At 40.2% G+C, this 20,578-nt stretch overlaps 2 protein-coding genes across 3 annotated transcripts in view; both read right to left on the minus strand.

The window, feature by feature from the left end:
• The window catches only part of LOC307050685 (5-formyltetrahydrofolate cyclo-ligase), a gene marked incomplete at its 5' end in the record, with an annotated part of 52,434 nt that extends 46,848 nt beyond the window's left edge, over positions 1–5,586 (minus strand). The window contains one exon of one of the 2 annotated variants that reach the window (XM_079700880.1): positions 5,462–5,586. In XM_079700880.1, the coding sequence (XP_079557006.1) occupies positions 5,462–5,578 (117 nt within the window). Of the gene's footprint in view, positions 1–5,404 lie in introns of both variants that reach the window. The other variant, XM_079700879.1, reaches the window with a different exon arrangement.
• A 5,995-nt stretch (positions 5,587–11,581) lies between these two features.
• BCL2A1 (BCL2 related protein A1) lies at positions 11,582–20,124 on the minus strand (the record flags this gene model as incomplete). The annotated part of the gene is made up of 2 exons (XM_079699719.1): positions 11,582–11,689; positions 19,705–20,124. 2 exons carry the CDS (start codon positions 20,122–20,124, stop codon positions 11,582–11,584), a joined length of 528 nt encoding a protein of 175 aa, XP_079555845.1.
• Positions 20,125–20,578: the final 454 nt, after the last annotated feature.

Here is a 20,578-nt window from a genome sequence, read left to right on the forward strand (position 1 = left end):
GAACTAAGGAGAACCTACTATATAGCACAGGGAACTTTACTCAGTGCTCTGTGGTGACCTCAATGGGAAGGAAATCCAAAAAAGAGGATATATGTATAAGCATGGCTGATTCACTTTGCTGTACAGCAGAAACTGACACAGCAGTGTAAAGCAACTATACTCCAATAAAAATAAATAAATAAATAAATAAATAAATAAATAAATAAATGAAAATAAAAGAGGAGGTGTGGGGAGCGATCCAACAGGAAAGTGAGATAATTATAATTCAGAGAACATGGATTTTTAAAAATTCTCATTAGCTTTCTCAGACAAGTTCAAGAAGATAGATGCATCTATAAAACAACAACAGGCTGCTTTGGAAAGAAAGCAATCGGAGAATTAAAAAACACCTAGAAATTAAAATTAAGATTACCAAAATTAAAACAATTCAGGAGAAAGCCTCAAGTAGGGGAAAAAGACAAAGACGTGGGGAAAATGAGAAAAAATGTTAAGAGACATAGAAGATCAATCTAGGATTTTTACTATTTGATTAACAGGAATTGCAGAAAGGAAAAGAAGTAATCAAAGATATAATAGGTAAAGATACCAGTCTTCAGATTGAATGGAGGTCATGGATGCTGAGCAGAACAAGGAAAAATAATTTTAAACTTGAAATTCAAACTCTCAATCAGGTAAAAACATTTCCTAATGTATAAAGTATTAAAAAGTTTACCCTCATAAATATTTTCTCCCCAAAAGTTACTTGAGAATACAATCTAATAAGATAACAACAACAAAAAAAGGGGCTTCCCTGGTGGCTCAGTGGTTAAGAATCCACCTGCCAATGCAGGGGACACGGGTTCGAGCCCTGGTCCAGGGAGATCCCACATGCTGCAGAGCAGCTAAGCCCATGCGCACAACTACTGAGCCTGCGCTCTACAGCCCGTGAGCCACAACTACTGAGCCTGCATGCCACAACTACTGAGCCTGCGCTCTAGAGCCTGCGAGCCACAACTACTGAGCCCACATGCCACAACTACTGAAGCCCACGCGCCTAGAGCCTGTGCTCTGCAACAAGAGAAGCCCCCGCAATGAGAAGCCCGCACACCCCAACAAAGAGTAGCCCCCGCTCACCGCAACTAGATAAAGCCTGCACACAGCAACGAAGACCCAACACAGCCAAAAATAAATAAAGAAAATAAAGAAAAAGAAGAAGGAAGGAAGAGGTCTAAGAGAGAAGATACTGGATTCAAGAAACAGCCCTAACTTAAAAGCAGAGAAAGAGGAACCCCAGGGCAATGGCTATAGCACAGACTCAAAGTCGACCAGACCAGAGGGAGCAGTGGACTAGAGTGCTTTCAACAAGAAAGTGGAGGGCTTCCCTGGTGGCGCAGTGGTTAAGAATCCGCCTGCCAATGCAGGGGACATGGGTTCGAGCCCTGGTCCAGGAAGATCCCACATGCCGCAGAGCAACTAAGCCCGTGCACCACAAGTATTGAGCCTGAGCTCAGAGCCCACAAGCCACAACTACTGAGCCTGTGCACCTAGAGCCCGTGCTCCACAGCAAGAGAAGCCACCGCAATGAGAAGCCCGCTCATCACAATGAAGAGCAGCCCTTACTCACCGCAACTAAAGAAAGCCTGCACGCAGCAACAAAAACGCAACGCAGCTAAAAATAAATAAATAAAATAAATTTAAAAAAAAAAGAAGAAAGTGGATTTATTTTAACAAACAAAATGAAAAAGAATCTATTGATCTATTGATAAGGCATATTCTTATTTTGCCAAAAAGGAAAAACAAAGGCAATCGGAAACTTGAACAGAGAGCTAAATTAGAAATTTATACTCCAAATAGGAAAATTAAGAACGCCATAATTTCGAGCAATTATAAAGCATAAGAAAAAAGAAAGTATTTGATATTAACACTTGAAATATTCCCCTCCTAGCCACACACATCTAGTGACATTGAATTGTATATCCTTTTCTTACACATTCAATGATACAATTTGGTTCTGTAGTGAACACTATATATATAACCACAATACTGTAAATAATATTTACTTGAATTTCAAGTTTGGAAATCAGGCACAGAAAATGCTCAGTAGACTCATTATAGTTACAGAACAGAGCACAAATATTATAAAAACTTGGCAATGTAAATATAATGATACAGGTGTCAGAAATTGGCAGATAGAATGGAAAACAAAATGAGTACTTGGCACTAATTTCCTCAACTTATTTGTTGAGGAGTCAAGATATGGCATAAAGTATAATTTGTTTACCATACATTACTTTTCTGATAAACTTCTAAATTATTAAAAAAGTGCTGTGTCAATAAGAATAAATTTGCCTTTTTTTAAATTATTGGGAGAAAGGCATCATTTAATACCTTTATTGTATTGAACATGCACAATGGCAAAACACTGTTCTAGTCCCAGTATGTTGATATTTTGGGCTTTGATCTATTGGTTGGTCATGAAGTCAACAGTGGGTTACAATCAGCAAATGAAATAGAAAATATTAAAATTCGTTGCATATAGTAAGAGTTGTCAAACACCTGGTTGTGAAACAGATTTCTTATATGAGTACATTTATTTGTATGGAGTAAAATGTATTTATACTGGGAGTCATGGGTCTGCTTCTGAATTTTTCTCTCTCTGATGCCAGCTCTCAGTTGTCAATCTACTGATATCAGTGGTTCTGTCTCTATATGGCTACTATTCCCACCTGGAGTTTTTTTTTAATTCTAATCTACTATAGACAAAGAAACTAAACTGAACTCATCTTTATTGTCCCCATGCCCCTCCAAAATCTGCTCCAACTCTTACCTTCCTTGTGCCTAGTAATGTTCAAAACCCTTTATCCCCAGCTCTAAAGTTTGGAATCATAGGTGACTCCCCTTTTCCAGTACTCTCTAATCTCCATCCAGTTAATTGCCAAGGCCCGCTGATCCTCACTACATAGTCTCCCATTTACCTGCTTTTTCCCCTCACCTTCACTGCCCATGCCCTTGTTTACATCTTTGTTACTTCTCACCCAAATTATCACAACAGCCCCTTACTGGTCTCCATGTATTTTTTTCTCATTCTTCCACCCCCAACCCATTTTCCAAAAATGCTGCCAATATTCTCTTCCTAAAGGATATATCAAAAATATATAAAGCACTCAATGCATCCCTTAACACACTTCTTTAACCTTCACAATAGGTCTTCAAGGATGACATTATCCTTTTTACAGATAAGGAACCAGAGGCTCAGAAAGATTAGAGGACTTGTCCAAGGCCATATGCAGCTAAAACGCAGTGGAGCCAGATTAAATCCAGAGCTAAAGAGTTCCAAAACCCATGTTAAATTGTCTTTCCTTCTCTTGCCAAAATATTCCTGCACATATTCACTCACCCTATCTTCCCTTCACCAGACAAAATTCATCTTGTACTACAAAATATTTCTCAAACATCTCCCTATAGAAAGAAAGCCTTCTGATTCCCCCTCCCCTAAGCTAGGTTTCTACAGCTTTGGTGTTTACCTTTACCGTATATCTCAAAGCACTGCAATTCTTTATTCACACGTCTGTTTCCTCTTGAAGACTCTCTGCTCCTTCAGAGCAACAATCCTACCCTAATATTTATTTATTTGGCTGCGCTGGGTCTTCAGTTGCAGCACATGGGATCTTTTAGTTGCGGCATACGAGTTCTTAGTTGCAGCACGCAGGATCTAGTTCCCTGACCAGTGATCGAACCCTGGCTCCCTGCACTGGGAGCGCAGAGTCTTAACCACTGGAACACGAGGGAAGTCCAACAAGCCTATCTTTTTCATTCCTACAACCCAGTACATAGCAAAATATGGCCCACAGTATGAGTTCAATATATGTGAATTAATTAGTTAAATTTTAAGCACCTAGAGAGTAAGGATAAGATCCTATACTTCTCTACATCTACTAAAGCAACTAATGCCTTCCTCATATAGCTAAAAATACTGAGTTTGAATAAATAAACTAACATCTGCATAGATCCCCTCCTGCACACCTATGTATATGAAGAGGGGAATGAAATGCTTGTATTTGCTTTACTGCTTTAACCCATAGGAACCTTGAATTTGAGAAACTAATGTTTGATAGACTAGTGAAGGATAATTAAGAAATTCTTACGGCATATCTAATTTAAGGGACATCAAGGAAAAGAACTCTCATGCTAATTTCCGAATATAACATTGGTATCTATGTCAGAGACAGGATGCTGGGGAAGACGGATCATTAGTTTGACTTAGAATTACTAACATTTACTTATTCATGGGACATCAATTTTTTTTCCCTCGGGCGTCCAACAAAAACCAGTCTCCCAGACATCTTTAGCACATGCCTTCAGGACAGGATCTGTCCGCCCTTTTACTGATATGAAAACTGGCATTACATGAACTCGTATTATACTACAAGGTAGTATATAACAAGTCAGTCTGCGAAAGTAACAAAATCGAGGTATTATAACCAACAGGCACGAAACTGGACTCATTCCCCTAATTTCTCTCTTCTGCTTCCTATCTTCTTGGGCAGCCTAAGTATGAGAATCAGTTCTTTCATTAATTCAAAAAAGCATTTAAGGGCTTCCCTGGTGGCGCAGTGGTTGAGAGTCCGCCTGCCGATGCAGGGGACACGGGTTCGTGCCCCAGTCCGGGAAGATCCCACATGCCGCGGAGCGGCTGGGCCCGTGAGCCATGGCCGCTGAGCCTGCGCGTCCGGAGCCTGTGCTCCGCAACGGGAGAGGCCACAACAGTGAGAGGCCCGCGTACCGACAAAAAAAAAAAAAAAAAAAAAAATTTAGTGTTCACCTACTGAGTGACAGGAGAAGGCTAGGCCCTGAGGCTACGGAGACAGGGCTCTGCCCTCCACAGGCTCAGTGAAGGGCTTCCATCCTTGAGCATCTCTGCACCCCATTTTGGGCTCCCTCGTCTGAAGTAATTGCATCTTTCTCTGATCATTTTACTGCCATGACTGGACTCTAATTTTTCTTTTTTTTTTTTGGTCGCGCTGCGTGGCATGTGCGATCTTAGTTCCCCGACCAGGGAGCCAACCCGCGCCCCCTGCAGTGGGAGTGCTGAGTCCTAACCACCGGACCGCCGGGAGCAAGTCTCCTGTAATTTATTAAGACTCACTGAAGGCACACTGGCGCTCAGGTGTCCGCCCGTCTTACCCTCCAGATCTTTCTGCTCTCACGCTGCTCTTACCTCAGCATTCTGTCACCCACTTCCATCCTCTCCCTCACAAACCCCATAACTCTCCACGGCGCGATCGCCCCCGGACACTGAGGCCAACAGCGTCCCAACACCCACAACAGGACTTGCGCGCGCAGAGGGGAACACTGCGCGCCCTCAGCGGACGTGCGCGCGCCGGGCGGACGTGCGCGCGTCGGAGGCCTGCGCCTGCGCAGATCCGCAGGCCTGGGGGCGCCCGGGCCCGGCGTGACGGTGGCTGTTGTCGCGTTCTCCCACCTTCTGGGCCAAGAGGCGGGACTGGCGCAGCCGCTCCTCGGCGCTCAGCGCCCGCAGACGCCGCTTCAGCTCGGCCCGCAGGCTCCGCTTGGCGCTGCTCACGGCCGCCGCCGCCATATCGCGGGTGCGATCCGAGTCCCGTCCGCAGGCCACTGGGTCCGCCGGCCCCGGGGAGTGTCCGGGCTCGGCCGGGCGCGCCCCCCGCTTCCGGGTCGCCGGGCGCACCACGCCTCCCGCCCTTGGTACCCGAACTACGTGCAGCTTTCGCGGTCAATGTACGCCCCTCCCCCAGCAAGTCGAGGGCAGCCGTGACAGATCTGCACGCCTGACCTCCCTGGGCCGGCGATACTACTGGAAGGAGTTCTATAAAGACTCAGGATTCCCTGGGTGCCACGTGTCGTGTAGTACTGGGGCTCTCTGGGGCCTGAAAAGGCAAAGGCAGGCCGAATAGAGAAATCTACATGATACACAGTCCTGTTAGCTAAAGGGAAGATGACTTTTTTTTGTCTGTAATAACGCCTTCCTCTTTCTCTTTTCCAGTAGCTGGGAGGGAGCTGGTTTACTGCCGATGGGCGGGACAGATGCTTGATGAAGCAAGTGATTTTCTCTTAGTATCAGCATGTCTCTTCTGTTCACCTCTGGAGAACTCAGGACTGAAAGTTAGTTCATTACAGGCTCAAGGTCCAACAGTATTTTCGCTGTAGAATAACTGGAACTTACTATAAAAGTTCTGTTCCGGGACTTCCCTGGCGGTCCAGTGGTTAAGACAACGCTTCCAAAGCAGGGGGTGTGGGTTCATCCCTGGTGGGGGAACTGAGATCCCACATGCCGCATGGCCAAAAAAATAAAATGAAAAATTTTTTTAAAGTTCTGGTCCTTCAGAAACGGAAGACTTGAGGAAGTGGGGACACCAAGAATTTTTTTCTCTTGCAGGGCATGTGACCTGGATTGGGAAGAGAGAGGATAGTAGCTCAAGGGAATAACTAGGCGTGGAGAAAGGGTCAGTAATCTGATGAAAAGGTGAGAAATTTAATTATTCGGTGGATAAAGAAAATAAACTTTGAAATTGTTGGAAATTTAGAGAAAATATAGCAAGTCTATGTGAAAGTTTAATAAGTTTTATGTCAGTAAATCAGATTTGCTAAAATGTGTGTGGAAAAAGAAGCATTGAAGAATAGCTAGGAAAACGCTGAAAAAACAAAAGACCACAGCAGGGAACTAGCCTTTCCAGACACTGAAACATATTATAAAGGCTCTATAATTAAAACAGTGTGGTACTGCCACTTGAATATACAGTGGACCAGTGGAATAGAATAGAAAGAACAGGAGACATAGAACAGACTTCCTAGCCTCCATAATCACATAAGCAATTCTTTATGTTCTCTTTCTAGATAGATATTGTCTATTCTGTATCAATACATACGTATATATATATACACATACACATATATCAGGAGATAATATTAATAGGAGATATACTATCAGGTATATATAATAAGATATAAGGTATATATATATATATATATATATATATATATATATCCCATTCGTTCAGTGTCTCTGAAGAGCTCTAATACAGATTTCTATATGCTAACAATGAATAATCTGACATTTTTTTAAAATTCCATTTACAAGAGCATTAGAAAAATAAAATACTTAGGAATAAATTTAACAAAGGGAGAGTTAAACTTCTGAAAGCTACATGGCATTGTTGAAAGAAAGAAAACCTGTATAAGTGAAAGGACAGCTCATGTTTATAGATCGGAAGACTTAGTATTTTTAAGATAGCAGTACTCCACAAATTAATCTATAGAATCAATGCAGTCCCTATCAAATTTGGCCTTTTTGCAGAAATCAATAAGCCAATCCTAAAATTCATATGGAAATGCAAGGAACCCAGAAAAACCAAAGCAACCTTGAAAAAGAATTTTCCAACTTCAAAAGTTACTACAGAGCTACAGTAATCAAGACAGTATGGTATTTGCTTAAAGATAGATAGGAAAATGTCATAGAATTGAGAGTCCAGAAATAAGCCTTTACATTTATAGTTGATGGGTTTTTTTTTTTTGACAAAAGTACCAAGATAATTCTATAGGTAAAGAATAGTCTTTTCTAACAAATGATGCTGGGACAACTAAATGTCTACATGCAAAAGTTAACTCAAAATAGATCAAAGACCTAAATATAAGAGCTAAAATGAAACTCTTGGAAGAAAACATAGGCATAAATCTTCATCACCTTGGCTTCGGCAGTGGTTTCTTAGAACACCAAAACCACAAGCAAGAAAGGGAAAGTAAATTGGACTTCATCAAAATTAAAAACATTTGTGCATCAAAGGACACTATCAAGAAAATGAAAAGACAGCCTACAGACTGGGAGAGAATATTCACACAAATCATATATCTGACAAGGGACTTGTATCTAAAATATATAAAAAACTCTTCAACTCAGCAATTTAAAAAAAAAGATAATTCAATTAAAAAATGCGCAAAGGGGCTTCCCTGGTGGCGCAGTGGTTGAGGGTCCGCCTGCCGATGCAGGGGACACGGGTTCGTGCCCCGGTCTGGGAAGATACCACGTGCCGCGGAGCGGCTGGGCCCGTGAGCCATGGCCGCTGAGCCTGCGCATCCGGAGACTGTGCTCCGCAAACGGAGAGGCCACGGCAGTGAGAGGCCCACGTACCACAAATAAATAAATAAATAAATAAATAAATAAAATAAAAAAATAATAAAAATGCACAAAGGACTTGAATAGACATTTCTCCACATCAGATATCCAAATGACCAATAAGCACTTAAAAAGATCACCATTAAGTCATTAGAGAAATCCAAATCAAAACCACAGAGAGGTACCATTTCTTACTAGGGTGGCTATAGTCAAAAAAACAAGAGATAAATGTTGACAAGGCTGTGGAGAAATGGGAACCCTTATAATGTTCTACATACATATGCATACAAGAAGGGTGTGGAGAGAAGCCAAAATAGAATACAAGCAGGGACGAACAGACTGAACTGTATTGTCAATGATTAGCATAACCACAACAAGTGGGTGGAGAAGAAAAAAAACTAAGTAAGTTTGGAAAACAGTATTTTGACTGTATACTGTAAGGCCAAAGACAAAAATAACTTTATACAAATATTGCACTCTAGTTAGTACGTTTATTTTTCACAGGGATGTATATTAACAATTGTGAAGCAACTTTATTCTAGAATTGAACAAATAAGGAAAGATATTGTGGATAATGAGTCAGGTTTCTCCTTGTTGGAAAAACAAGTTACACATAAAGAAAGAGGGAATTGGGGAATGAACCCTGTGGTGCTGGATAATTAGAAGTGTCAGTATGGAAACTAACACAACACTGTAAATCAACTATACTCCAAAAAAAACCTGAAGTGTCAGTATGAACCCATGGTTTTAAATATATAAACAAATGGATAGATACAGAAATAAATAGAGATATGTATGTTAAAAGCACACATATATTTCCTAGCTCTGTTTGGGAGAGGGCCTAGAAGCAGTGACACTGCAGTAGCAATGAAATCTAGCATCCAGATCTTGATTTCTAAATATTCTCTGATAAACAACCAGGGCTTCTTGATTCTAGAGTTGAGGCAGGAACAAGATGGGCCTGGAACAAATTGTAGGGCCATAGAGTAAGGAAGTGATTTTTTTTTTAATTAATTAATTTATTTATTTATTTTTGGCTGTGTTGGGTCTTCATTGCTGCACACGGGCTTTCTTTAATTGCTGTGAGCGGGGACTACTCTTCGTTGCGGTGCGTGAGCTTCTCATTGCAGTGGCTTCTCTTGTTGTGGAACACAGGCTCTAGGCGCACGGACTTCAGTAGTTGTGGCATGCGGGCTCAGTAGTTGTGGCTCGCGGGCTCTAGAGTGCAGGCTCAGTAGTTGTGGCGCCTGGGCTTAGTTGCTCCGTGGCATGTGGGATCTTCCTGAACCAAGGCTCGAACCCATGTCCCCTGCATTGGCAGGTGGCTTCTTAACCACTGCTCTACCAGGGAAGTCCCTATGTTTTTATTTCTTTTGAATAAATACCTAAGAGTAGAGTTGCTGGGTCCTACAGCAAGTATGTGTTTAACTTTATGAGAAGTTGCCAATCTGTTTTCCAAAGTAGTTGTACAGTTTACCATTATCACCAGTGGTAGATGAGAGTTCCAGTTATTCCACATCTTTCTCAAGGGTGGTATTATTAGTCTTTTTTATTTTAGCCATCCTGGAGGATGTGCAGTGGTCTCATTGTGGTTTTAATTTGCATCTCCCTCATGATTAATGGTGTCCAGCATCTTTTCCATGTCTGTTGACCATCTACTTTTGTGTGTGAAGTGTGTTCCAATTTTTTGCCAATTTTTAAATTAGGTTGATGGTCCTGTTGTTATCGAATTGTATGAGTATTATATTTATTCTGGATACAAGTCCTTTGTCAGATAATAATGTGACATATATTATCTCTCATTCCATGGCTTGCTTTCTTTGAGTTTTTTTTTTAACAGCTTTATTGAGATATAATTCACATACCCTCTCTTTGACTGCTTAACTGTGTCTTTTTAAAAGAATTTTAAAATTTTGGTGATTTCTAAATTACCTTTTTTTTTCTTTTCTGGTTCAGGTTTTTTGTGTTGTAGCTAAGAAATCTTTGCCTACTCCAAGGTTGTGAAGATTTTCTCCTGTGTTTTCCTCTTGGAGTTTTATAGTTAACATTTAGGTCTGTGATCTGTTTTCACTTTCATTTTTGTGTTTGGCTTGAGGTAGGAGTTGAGGTTCATAAAAACCTTTTTTCTTTTAAGTAAAGTGCTAAACAGAACACACAGTGAGCTGCACTTTGAAAGACCAGGTCACCAACCAAGCCAGAAATGGTCAGTGATATCCCAGTGTCAGTTTGTTAAATAGATCATGGCAGTGTAAAAGCCAGGGTTTGTGGTTTCTTGTGCAAGTGTATTCCAGGTAGCAGTACCCTTACACATGCTTCCTGTTTATGTCCGTTCATGACTATTCATTCCCACCACTTAGCTCTGATTAATGCAGAAATGAATTAAAACTTAACACAGTTCAGTAGGGGGAGGGGAGGCACTTGGCTGAAGGAGGAAAAAGAAAATGCTCCCTACCTCGTGCAGACACAAGCCCAGGTGGCCTAGGTAGTTGCCTCTCAGATGTGATTTGATAAGTAACCAAAGCTACTTTTGTCAAAAATATTTCCCTGCTGACTTGCCCCAATGTCCTAATCCCCACCATTAAGAATCACTATGAGAGGTAAAGCATGAATTAACTGAAATCCCCTGTGAAAATGCCCATAGCCTGAAGCGGGTGCTGGGGAGGGAAGACTCTGGTTTCTTTATTGGATCAATCAACAACTTCCTAGGAAAGGAAAAGCAAGCCCCAGTGGGGCAGACATGGTATTGAGGGAGGAAAGGGAAGAGTGGGAAAGTCGAGAACAAGGTACAGTGCTCCCATATTGCAACCAGATTTGCTGACCTAAAAATCAGAACACAGGGGCTAATAAATGACATAATTTTCTACTTTGTGAAATTTTTAAATAGAGAGTTTAACAGTGGCCCAGTGTTGAATCATTTACCTGTCTTTGTTCAGACTATCCCGGAGTCTCCTCCATATCTGGTTGCCATATTCATCAACTTTACGTGGCAACTCTAAAGTGTGGCAGAGAGGGCATTGGTGGAAAACTCTATGTAAGCATCTAGGGGCACTGGGGACTCCAGAAAGCTTGGAGCCCAGAGGTACATGGGAAGCAGACCTCACCCATCATCAGTCTAGACTGGCAACACCGAAAATGATTTTTGGGTAATGGACACACCCATAAGAAAATCTGCCAAAGACATCACCTTCCTGGTCATCATTCTCTTAATTCAATCTCTGTACCCTGTATTGAGCTTTACCCTTTTGTTGGACCCACACGCAGGACACAAATTACGTATAGAGACAAATACATACAATTTATTCATTAACATGGGGACAAAATTCCCATAACTCTGGAATGTCAAGTTATATCATCAAAGTTCTTTGTTTAGAAGTAGAAGTAAGTGTTGGCAAGTGCTTCTTGTACAATTCAAGAAAATTAGGCAGATTTCACAATATGGAGTGTCCTTTTTGGTCAATAGTATTGCTTCAGGAGACATAATATTTCACAGATCTTTCCTGTAACTTCCAGAAAAGTCAGCCAGCCAGATTTGGGTTCAAACTTCTTTACAAAGCCATTTTCCTATGAGAGAACAAATTTAACATTTTAAAAATTAGTGGAGACTAAGTTTGCTGGAATGAAAAGCAAAGAAACTTTCATTTAAATAATGCAGGTAGTCAATCTTCTCTGTACTTTCACCAGTTTTATTCTATTCATCCTATTATCATTCTCTATCTCCCATTCCAGACTGCTCTAGAGCAGCACTGTCCAATAAAAATATAGTGCGAGCTACCTATGTAATTTTTTTAGTAGCCACATTTTTTTTTTTTTTTTTTTTTTGCGGGATCTTAGTTCCCCAACCAGGGATTGAACCCACACCTTCTGCAGTGAAAGCGCAGAGTCCTAACCACTGGGTCACCAGGGAATTCCCAGTAGCCACATTCTTAAAAGTAAAAAGAAAGAGGCAAAATTAATTTTTAAAATATGTTTAGTTCATCTAAAACGTTGTGATCTTGGGACTTCCCTAGTGGTCTAGTGGTTAAGACTCTGTACTTCCACTGCAGGGGGCGTGGGTTCGATCCCTGCTTGCTGAACTAGGATCCCGCCTGCCTGCCTCACAGCCAAAAATAAATGAATGAATGAATGAGTAAATAAATAAAGTGTTATGATTTCAATATGTAATCAATATGGAAACAAGATATTTTACTTTTTTTTGTACTGAATCTTTAAAACCCAATGTGTGTTTGTACTTAGGGCATCTCTTAATTCAGACCAGCCACACTGCAACTGTTCAAGAGTCACAGTTGACAAGTGGCTGCTATATTGGATGGCATAGCTCTAGAGGACAGAAAATCTATCTTTTTTCCCCTCTTTTAAATGTCTGGTATTGAAATATGCATTTATATTTGTAAACCCCATTGTGCTGAGAGTCATAAGGACTCAACAGTAAAGCCAGATTAAATCAGTGCCTCTGAGCCTGTGAGAACATCGTGGTTTCCATTACAATTCATTCCCTTTTTGATCAGACATGTTTTCTTTAAAAAATAAGAGTATAAACCGGACACTGTATGTAATTAATTTATAATCTATTCTTATAGATCATCCTCACTGAAAAGTACCTCTGAGATCACCCGGCCTAATGCCCTCTCTTATTTTGACAAATGAGGAAACTGAGGTCCAGAAAAAAATAAGTTACATAAGGTTACCTGACTTCTTAGTGCTTGGACCTCTACTGGGATGCAGACACCGTTCTTTTCACTCCGTAAATTTTCAAACCACCACCAAGAAGATTAGAAAATAGTTAAAATAATATTTTTTAAATGTTCATCTTGTAAACATTTGCTCTGCCTCCAGCAAGTTCCATTTCTGGGAGTTACAAATGTCTTCAAGTAGTTCACAGTCTATGTGACTAATATCAAAATGTAAACCAAGCATATTTCTTTGACAGAGAACTCTGTAGTGCCTTGGAATTGTCTTTTTGAGCATCACTGGCAGCACAGACAAACACCAGTCAGGGGAATTTTCCATTGAAAAGACTGAGCCAGAAAGCCAGCTTCCACTAACCCTCTGTGTGAAGTGTGGAGTCATGCTGTGAGATGCATGCTGTCACGTACTAACAGAGGAGACAGACTGCCCCTTCTCTTCTTCCTCTTTCCCCTGCCCTTACACACTCACACATTTCCCATACATTCTAGGTGTGCATCCACTTCAGTGCTCGCCTTCCTAGAATTTTCACAAACCCCGTATTAAGGGGGCACTCCAAAATGATTTTTATTATTGTTACAATGATCACCATCTATTACAATTAAGCAGTTAATATGTTATCCTCTTATATATATTAAAGTTCTAAACTAAAGCATGAACAAAGGAGGGACTTCCCTGGTGGTCCAGTGGTAAGACTCCGTGCTCCCAATGCAGGGGGCCCGGGTTCGATCCCTGGTCGGGGAACTAGATCCCGCATGCATGTCACAACTAAGAAACCCGCATGACGGACTTCCCTGGTGGCGCAGTGGTTGAGAGTCCGCCTGCCAATGCAGGGGACATGGGTTTGTGCCCCGGTCCGGGAAGATCCCACATGCCGCAGAGCGGCTGGGCCCGTGAGCCATGGCCGCTGAGCCTGCACGTCCGGAGCCTGTGCTCCGCAACGGGAGAGGCCACAACAGTGAGAGGCCCACATACCGCAAAAAAAAAAAAAAAAAGATTAATAAGAAACCCGCATGCCACAACTAAGACCGGGCGCAGCCAAAATAAATAAATAAATAATAAATAAATGAATAAATATTAAAGCGTGAACAAAGGAAAAAACTGACAAATTCAGCAATACGAAGATTAAAGTTTTTTAAAACGATAAGAAACTAAAATAACAACAGACCAGGAGACTATTTACATTTGCCATGAAAGAGTTCATTGAAATGTAAGAGAAAAATCATCAAGCCCTTAATAGTTAAAAAAGGCAAAGGCTGTTAAAAAGAGAAATATAAATCATTAACAGGTATATGGGGGGAAGAGGGGGTGGGATGAATTGGGAGGTTGGGATTGACATATATACACTAATATGTATAAAATAGATAACTAACAAGAACCTGCTGTATAAAAAAATAGAATTGTCTTTAAAAAAAGTATATGGGAAAAAATTCCACATTACTAGCAGTTAAATAAATTCACATTTTAATACATGTTATTGTTTTTTAGACCTATTAAATTGACCTTGTTATCTTAAGCCTATTAAACCCTCAAAATTATATCTAATGGTTCCGCCCAATGCTGGTAAAGTTGTGACATTGTCCCATTGATACAAACCTTCGGAAAGCAATATGTATTCCAATATGTATAAGTAGTGTAATTATACTCATATATGAACCAATCATTCTAGTGTTAGAAAGTGATCATGAGGCAGTCTTCTAAAATGTGGGGGGAAAACCATCTTCATGTTCAGTATTGAAGCATTATTTCTAAGAAGGGAAAACAGAAACCAACCCAAATGTCTAACAGTTGGGAATTGCTTAAGTAAATTATGATGCGTAAAACTGGTGGGATATTCTGTAGACACCAAAAGTGTTAACATGGAATAAGTGAGGCAAGTTGTTTAAAAAATCACCCTGACTGCTACGTGGAGAACAGACCATGGCAGGGCAAGCATGGAAGTAGGGACACTGGTAGGAGGCTCTTGACATAGTCAAGTGAGAGAGGAAAGTTGCCTGGAGGCACTGGATATGCAGTATTTCAAAGGTGCCCCCAACAGAATTTGCTGATGAGTTGGACGGAGGGTATGAGGGAAAGGGGTCACGGGTGACTCCCAAGGTTAGAGAGCTGAACTTAGGTTTCCTGAAGGACCCACAGGAAGACTTAAACTATGTTTCACCTTAGTTTTCATTAAATGATTTTTAAATCTCAAGTTAAAATTCAAAAGAAATACAAGACGAATCTGGCCCCCAAATCTATTTAATCAAAGGATATGTAAGAATTCTTGAGATTGTATTACACTGCTGCTAGATCTTTACGCCTTTTGGAAATGCCTTTGCCGGATTGAATACTTAGTCAGTCGTCTACATGCCTGTGTATGTCCTTTTATTTGCCCTCACCAGACCATTATTTAAAGCAAGACAATCATAAAAAAATACAACCTACTTTGCCTAACTCTTATGACTCAGGCTTTAATATACTGGTCACTTGGAAAGCACCAATTCTGACTGTACATCCCTAATTTCAAAAGGGGCTTTCTTTTGGTATTAGAGTAGTTTTAAGAATTACATATTTAAACTTTCTGGAATTTCCCATATAACCTTCATAGTTGTATTAATATCTGACAGTTTACAAAGCACTCTTACAGAAATGTCCTTTAATCTTTTAACTTCCCTTCTAAGGTATGTATTACTGTCTTCATTATATATTGCATATAACATAATATAATATTTATTATATTTATTATATTAGGAATTTGAGTTTCAAGTTACTTTTGAAACTCACTCAAGATCACGATTCTAGTGAATGGGAAAACCAGAGTTCAAATCTCAGTTTCTATGCTAGTTCATTCAATCACTCCATCAACAAATATTTGTTGGCTACCTTCTATACCATAGGCCCTGGGCCAAGCCTGCAGTATTCGGTGGTGCATTAGGTAGACATGATTCTTCCCGTGTGGAGCTGAGGGCTGAGTGTCCTTTCCACTCAACTAGCACAGGCACAGGAGAATGCTTAAGTGAAGAGGGCAAAAGTAAGAAAGCCACCTAGCTGTAAAGGAAAGGCAATCCCAAGGGGTGAGATGAATTTCATCTCAGGCACATTCTAATGGTTTTTAAGAACCAGCCTTTCCTCATGAATGCCAAAGACTGACAAAAACAAATAGCACTAGCTCTCCTGTGAGATCTATGAGAGCCTATTCGTTTTCAGCACGTCAAATTGGCAGAGGGACAGGAAGAAATAACGGTAAATGTGGAAGGGGAATAGAAAGTGAGATGAGAAGCAGCAAAGAAAAGGAAAGAAAGAAAAGGGAGAAAGAGGGAGGGAGGGAAGGAAAAAGGGGAGGAAGAAAGGAAGGAAAGTAACTCACTTAATCTCATAAGTAATCTAACTTATGAGATTATGGCCCCATTTTTGATACACTGGTCTTATTTTTTTACCTTTAGGGCATCTGTTTTAGATGGTGGCTAATATCTAACTATAGTTGATGATATAATTTCTGCAGGTTAAATCTATTCAGGGAAGTTAGGCATTACTACTACTAATAATAACAATAGCCCTAAGCTTGTATTGAGTTCTTATTTGTAGAAACTGTGTTCTGGGTGCTTTATATATAATATTAACTGATTTAATCCTTACACCAGTCCTGGGAGATAGACAGCAATAGTCTCCCCATTTTACACATGCGGTTTAGGGAAGTTAAATAACTTGTTTACGTCACACAGGTAGTAAGCATGAAATGAACTCAGGTCCGTCTGATTCAGAGTTGGTGCTCTTATTATCTCTGCTGTCCTCACATACCACATTCTTGATCCAAAAGTTTTCATAAAATCTCTGGGCACACTTAAAATTTAATTAAATATGGGTACTCTCTAGTTGTAGGTGAAATGCCCCTCTCATCTCTCATTATAGGCATGCATCTTTAATCTGGAGCCAATGACAAGCACATATGAATGACTGTGGACAGGACAAGAGATCAGTGACTGACTTGGAGAGTTTTCCAGGACGGTAGAAAGTCAGAAGTTGGTACTTTCTTCTTGATGAAGTTGTAAAATGCCTCCTCATCTTCCTCTCTTTCTATGGGCCACCTGACTCCACTAGCACAGGCATGGGATTGTACCCTTTCCCTGGAAGTAAGTCATTCAAGAGTAGGTTCATTCATTTGAGCAGATTTGTCAACATCAGTATGCAAAGAAGATACTGGTTTGCCATGCTGGTCTGTACTGATTCAAAAAAGCACTGCCCGTCTTGAACAGATTCAGTGTCTCCTATGAGCTGGGAAAGGAATATTGAGGTTGCTTTGAAATGACATCTTAAAGGGCATTTCTATTCTGTCTAAGCTGTTCAAGTGTAAAAGTCAAGAGCTTAAAACCTACATAAGGACTTGGTGAAGGCTGATGTGTGTGGGGGGGGCACATGTGTGTTTATATCCTGCCATACTCACTCACACTTGCACCTGTACCACCCCCAAAAGATGAGTACACTTCTAGACTTTCTCAGAGACAATTCCACACCCTCCACTAATTATGAGTTCCAGGAGCTTACAAAATTTATTGTTAAGAAGTTAAAATTTTCAGTAACGTTTATTCATTTTCTGGGTGTTCCAAATACAGTGCACACTCATGCAGAGCTTGTAAACTAGTATGCTCATACGTGGGCCTCTGTGCTAACGAACTTCTCCTTTCACTTGAAACCTACACAGTGTAATAGCTGAAACTTCCACCCGTCCTTCAGTATAGCTTTCCACAGCAACCAGAAAAAAACATGACCAAATATCTCACATGCTTTGTCTAGCCCCAAGTCAGGCTGAGTTCCAGGAAGAAAAGGTGATGGAGAAAGGGGAGTGGCTGCAGTAAGCCCTATCATTATGCAGGAAGACCTCAACAAAATGCAAAAAACATCAAGTAGAAGATTTCATCAACGTTTAAAACATAAGCACCGAAGACAGCTATAGTTTTAAAAGACAACAAATTAGAAGATATCTATCACATATATAAAAATAATTTGTGTCCAGAATATTCCAAGAATTCCTACAAATCAGTGAGAAAAAGACAAAATAATAGGAAAACAGCGAAGGATATAAATAGGCAGTTCTCTGAATAAGAATTACAAATGGTCAATAAACATATGTAAAGACGCTCAATATGAAAAGATGCTTAACCTCACTAGTAATCAAGGAAACAAGAATTAAAACAAGATAAATTAGGTATATATTTTTAAGCCAGCGGAATAGGGAAACTATGACAGACTACTATAACCTAATGTTAGTCAGCCGGGATGGGAGGAAATGTGGGATATTTGAACAAGCTGTGACGGGAGCATGACTTGGTAGAACCACTTTGGAGGACAAGAATCTAGTAAATTTTAAAAAGTGTCTACACCATGACCTAGCAATTCTATGTCTCAATATCCATCCTAGAAAAACACACATACAAGGGAAGACATGATTAAAGATATTCAATGAAGTATCGTTTGTGATAGCTCTGGAAATACATAAATATCCATCAGCTAGAAAGAACCAAACATTCAACAGCATTTACATACAACAGCGTATATGTAGTACTCTTTTTTTTTTTGACTATGCTGCGACTGAGCCCCCTGCAGTGGAAGCATGGAGTCTTAATTAACCCTTGGACCACCAGGGAAGTCCCTGTAGTACTCTTTTAAATACTTATTAACGTGGAAAAACTAAGCCCATGCACCACAACTACTGAGCCTGTGCTCTAGAGCCCGCGAGCCACAACTACTGAACCCGTGTGCCACAACTACTGAAGCCCATGCGCCTAGAGCCCGTGCTCTGCAACAAGAGAAGCCACTGCAATGAGAAGCCCACACACCACAACGAAGAGTAGCCCCCGCTTGCCGCAACTAGAGAAAGCCTGCACACAGCAACAAAGACCTAACACAGCCAAAAATAAATAAATTTTAAAAAATAAAAATAAAATACTTATTAAAATGCCCTTGGATAAAAAAAAAAGCAGAATAAGTACCATGTACTATTTATACAAATAATTTATAAATACTATAAATTAGTATTATATTAGTATTGTTACATAGTATTTAACAATTTATAACAATTGTTTTTACAAAGAAGTGCTGAGTATATTTTCTATGGATATGTTCAACAGGCATGTTTTGCATGTAAAAGAATTGATACCACTGGATAGCTCTGGGAAGAGGGGAGGCCAAGGTTTGTGTTGAAGAGAGGACATAAGTGCTGTAAAAAAGTAAGTATTCAGTGTATTGGGATATAAAGAAAAGCATATAGGTCCAGCTGGGAAAGGCCCCTTATCAATATGAGTTGTAATATAGCCTCCCTGCACGATCTTAGCTTTTTGAGACACTGATAATAAAGTGAATTTTTATTTGGAAATTCTTGAATAGTTTCTTGCTGGTGGTGCAGTACATTATTTTTTTTTAGTCACCAAGCTTTACCAGCCAGAATTTGTCATATTAGAAAACTGAGAAAAAAAATCAATTTGTAAGCAATGAACTTGCAAAAATTTACACCTGTCTTTTGTAACATAATATCTAAATATAACAGCTTCTAATACCAACTCTTTCTATACTAATTCTACATTGTCATGACAATGCTAACAAGAGCTAAGTCTCAGACTAGACTCTGACTCTAAAGATGCATTAGGGAGGTGCATCTTTTATTAATCCCCAAAACTCACTCCTGCAATTTACACGGTTAGGAATAAAAACTGAAACCACAAGAGTTTTCCAACTATAAAGTTTTAAGGTTCATTGGAAATGAGCTAGAAATTTTATTTTAAAATTTTAAAACTTTTAAAACAAACTACCCAAAGGAAATATAATCCTTAGGTAGTTTTTTTTTTTTTTTAATCAGCAAGGAAACTGTCAATTCCTATTTCAAAGTAAAGAACAACAAAGAATATTTCCATCACACATACCCAGCCTCCGTTCTGCCTTATCCATTCTCCTGTGTTTTTGGTTATGAACTCTGCAACAAAGTAAGAAATCTCCTTGTAAGTGTCCACATCTGGGGCAATTCGCCCTCCTAGAAGTTTCTTGATGAGAATGCCTTCAAATGCAAATATGGTCACAATTCTTCCCCAGTTAACGATGCCATCTTCAAATTCCCTTTCCATCACTTGGTTGAATATTGTTCTGGCAGTGTCTATGGACACAACATCAATATTGTCCAAGCATGGTTTCAAATTCTTTTCAACTTCGTTTTGGACTGAGAAAGCAACATCTTGTAACACCCTGGATGTTTTGCTTGGACCAGACCCAGGTTGTGGTATCTGCAAGACGTACTTCAGGTAGTCCTGGGCCAGCATGTGAATATAGCCAAACTCGCTGTCGGTCATCATCTTCCTGCTGGAGAGCAAAGTCTTGAGCTTGTTCACCTGGACGGGACTGAGGCAGTCTGAAGCACAAACTCACGCAGCTTGGCGTAATATGACACATGGTATCTGGAGGCTGGTGGAATTTCTGTTTGCATCACTTGATAGTATCCTTCCTCCTTGTCACTTTCATGCGTAGGCTCTGTGTGAAAGAGAAAGTTTAACATGTGAAAGAGGAAAATTTTTCAAAGAGAGGCCACTTCCTCATCCTGTAAGTGATTAATGCAGTTTTTAAAGTTTTAAATTCAAGGATGTGGAGAAATTAGAACCCTCATACACTGCTAGCAGGATTGTAAAAGAGTGCAACCCCTGTAAAAAGTTTAGCAGTTCCTCAAGAAGTTAAATACTATAGGGACTTCCCTGGCACTCGAGTGGTTAAGACTCTGCATCCACTGCTGGGGGCACGGGTTCCACCCCT

This window comes from Hyperoodon ampullatus (assembly GCF_949752795.1).
Source record: "Hyperoodon ampullatus genome assembly, chromosome: 3".
NCBI lineage: Eukaryota > Metazoa > Chordata > Mammalia > Artiodactyla > Ziphiidae > Hyperoodon > Hyperoodon ampullatus.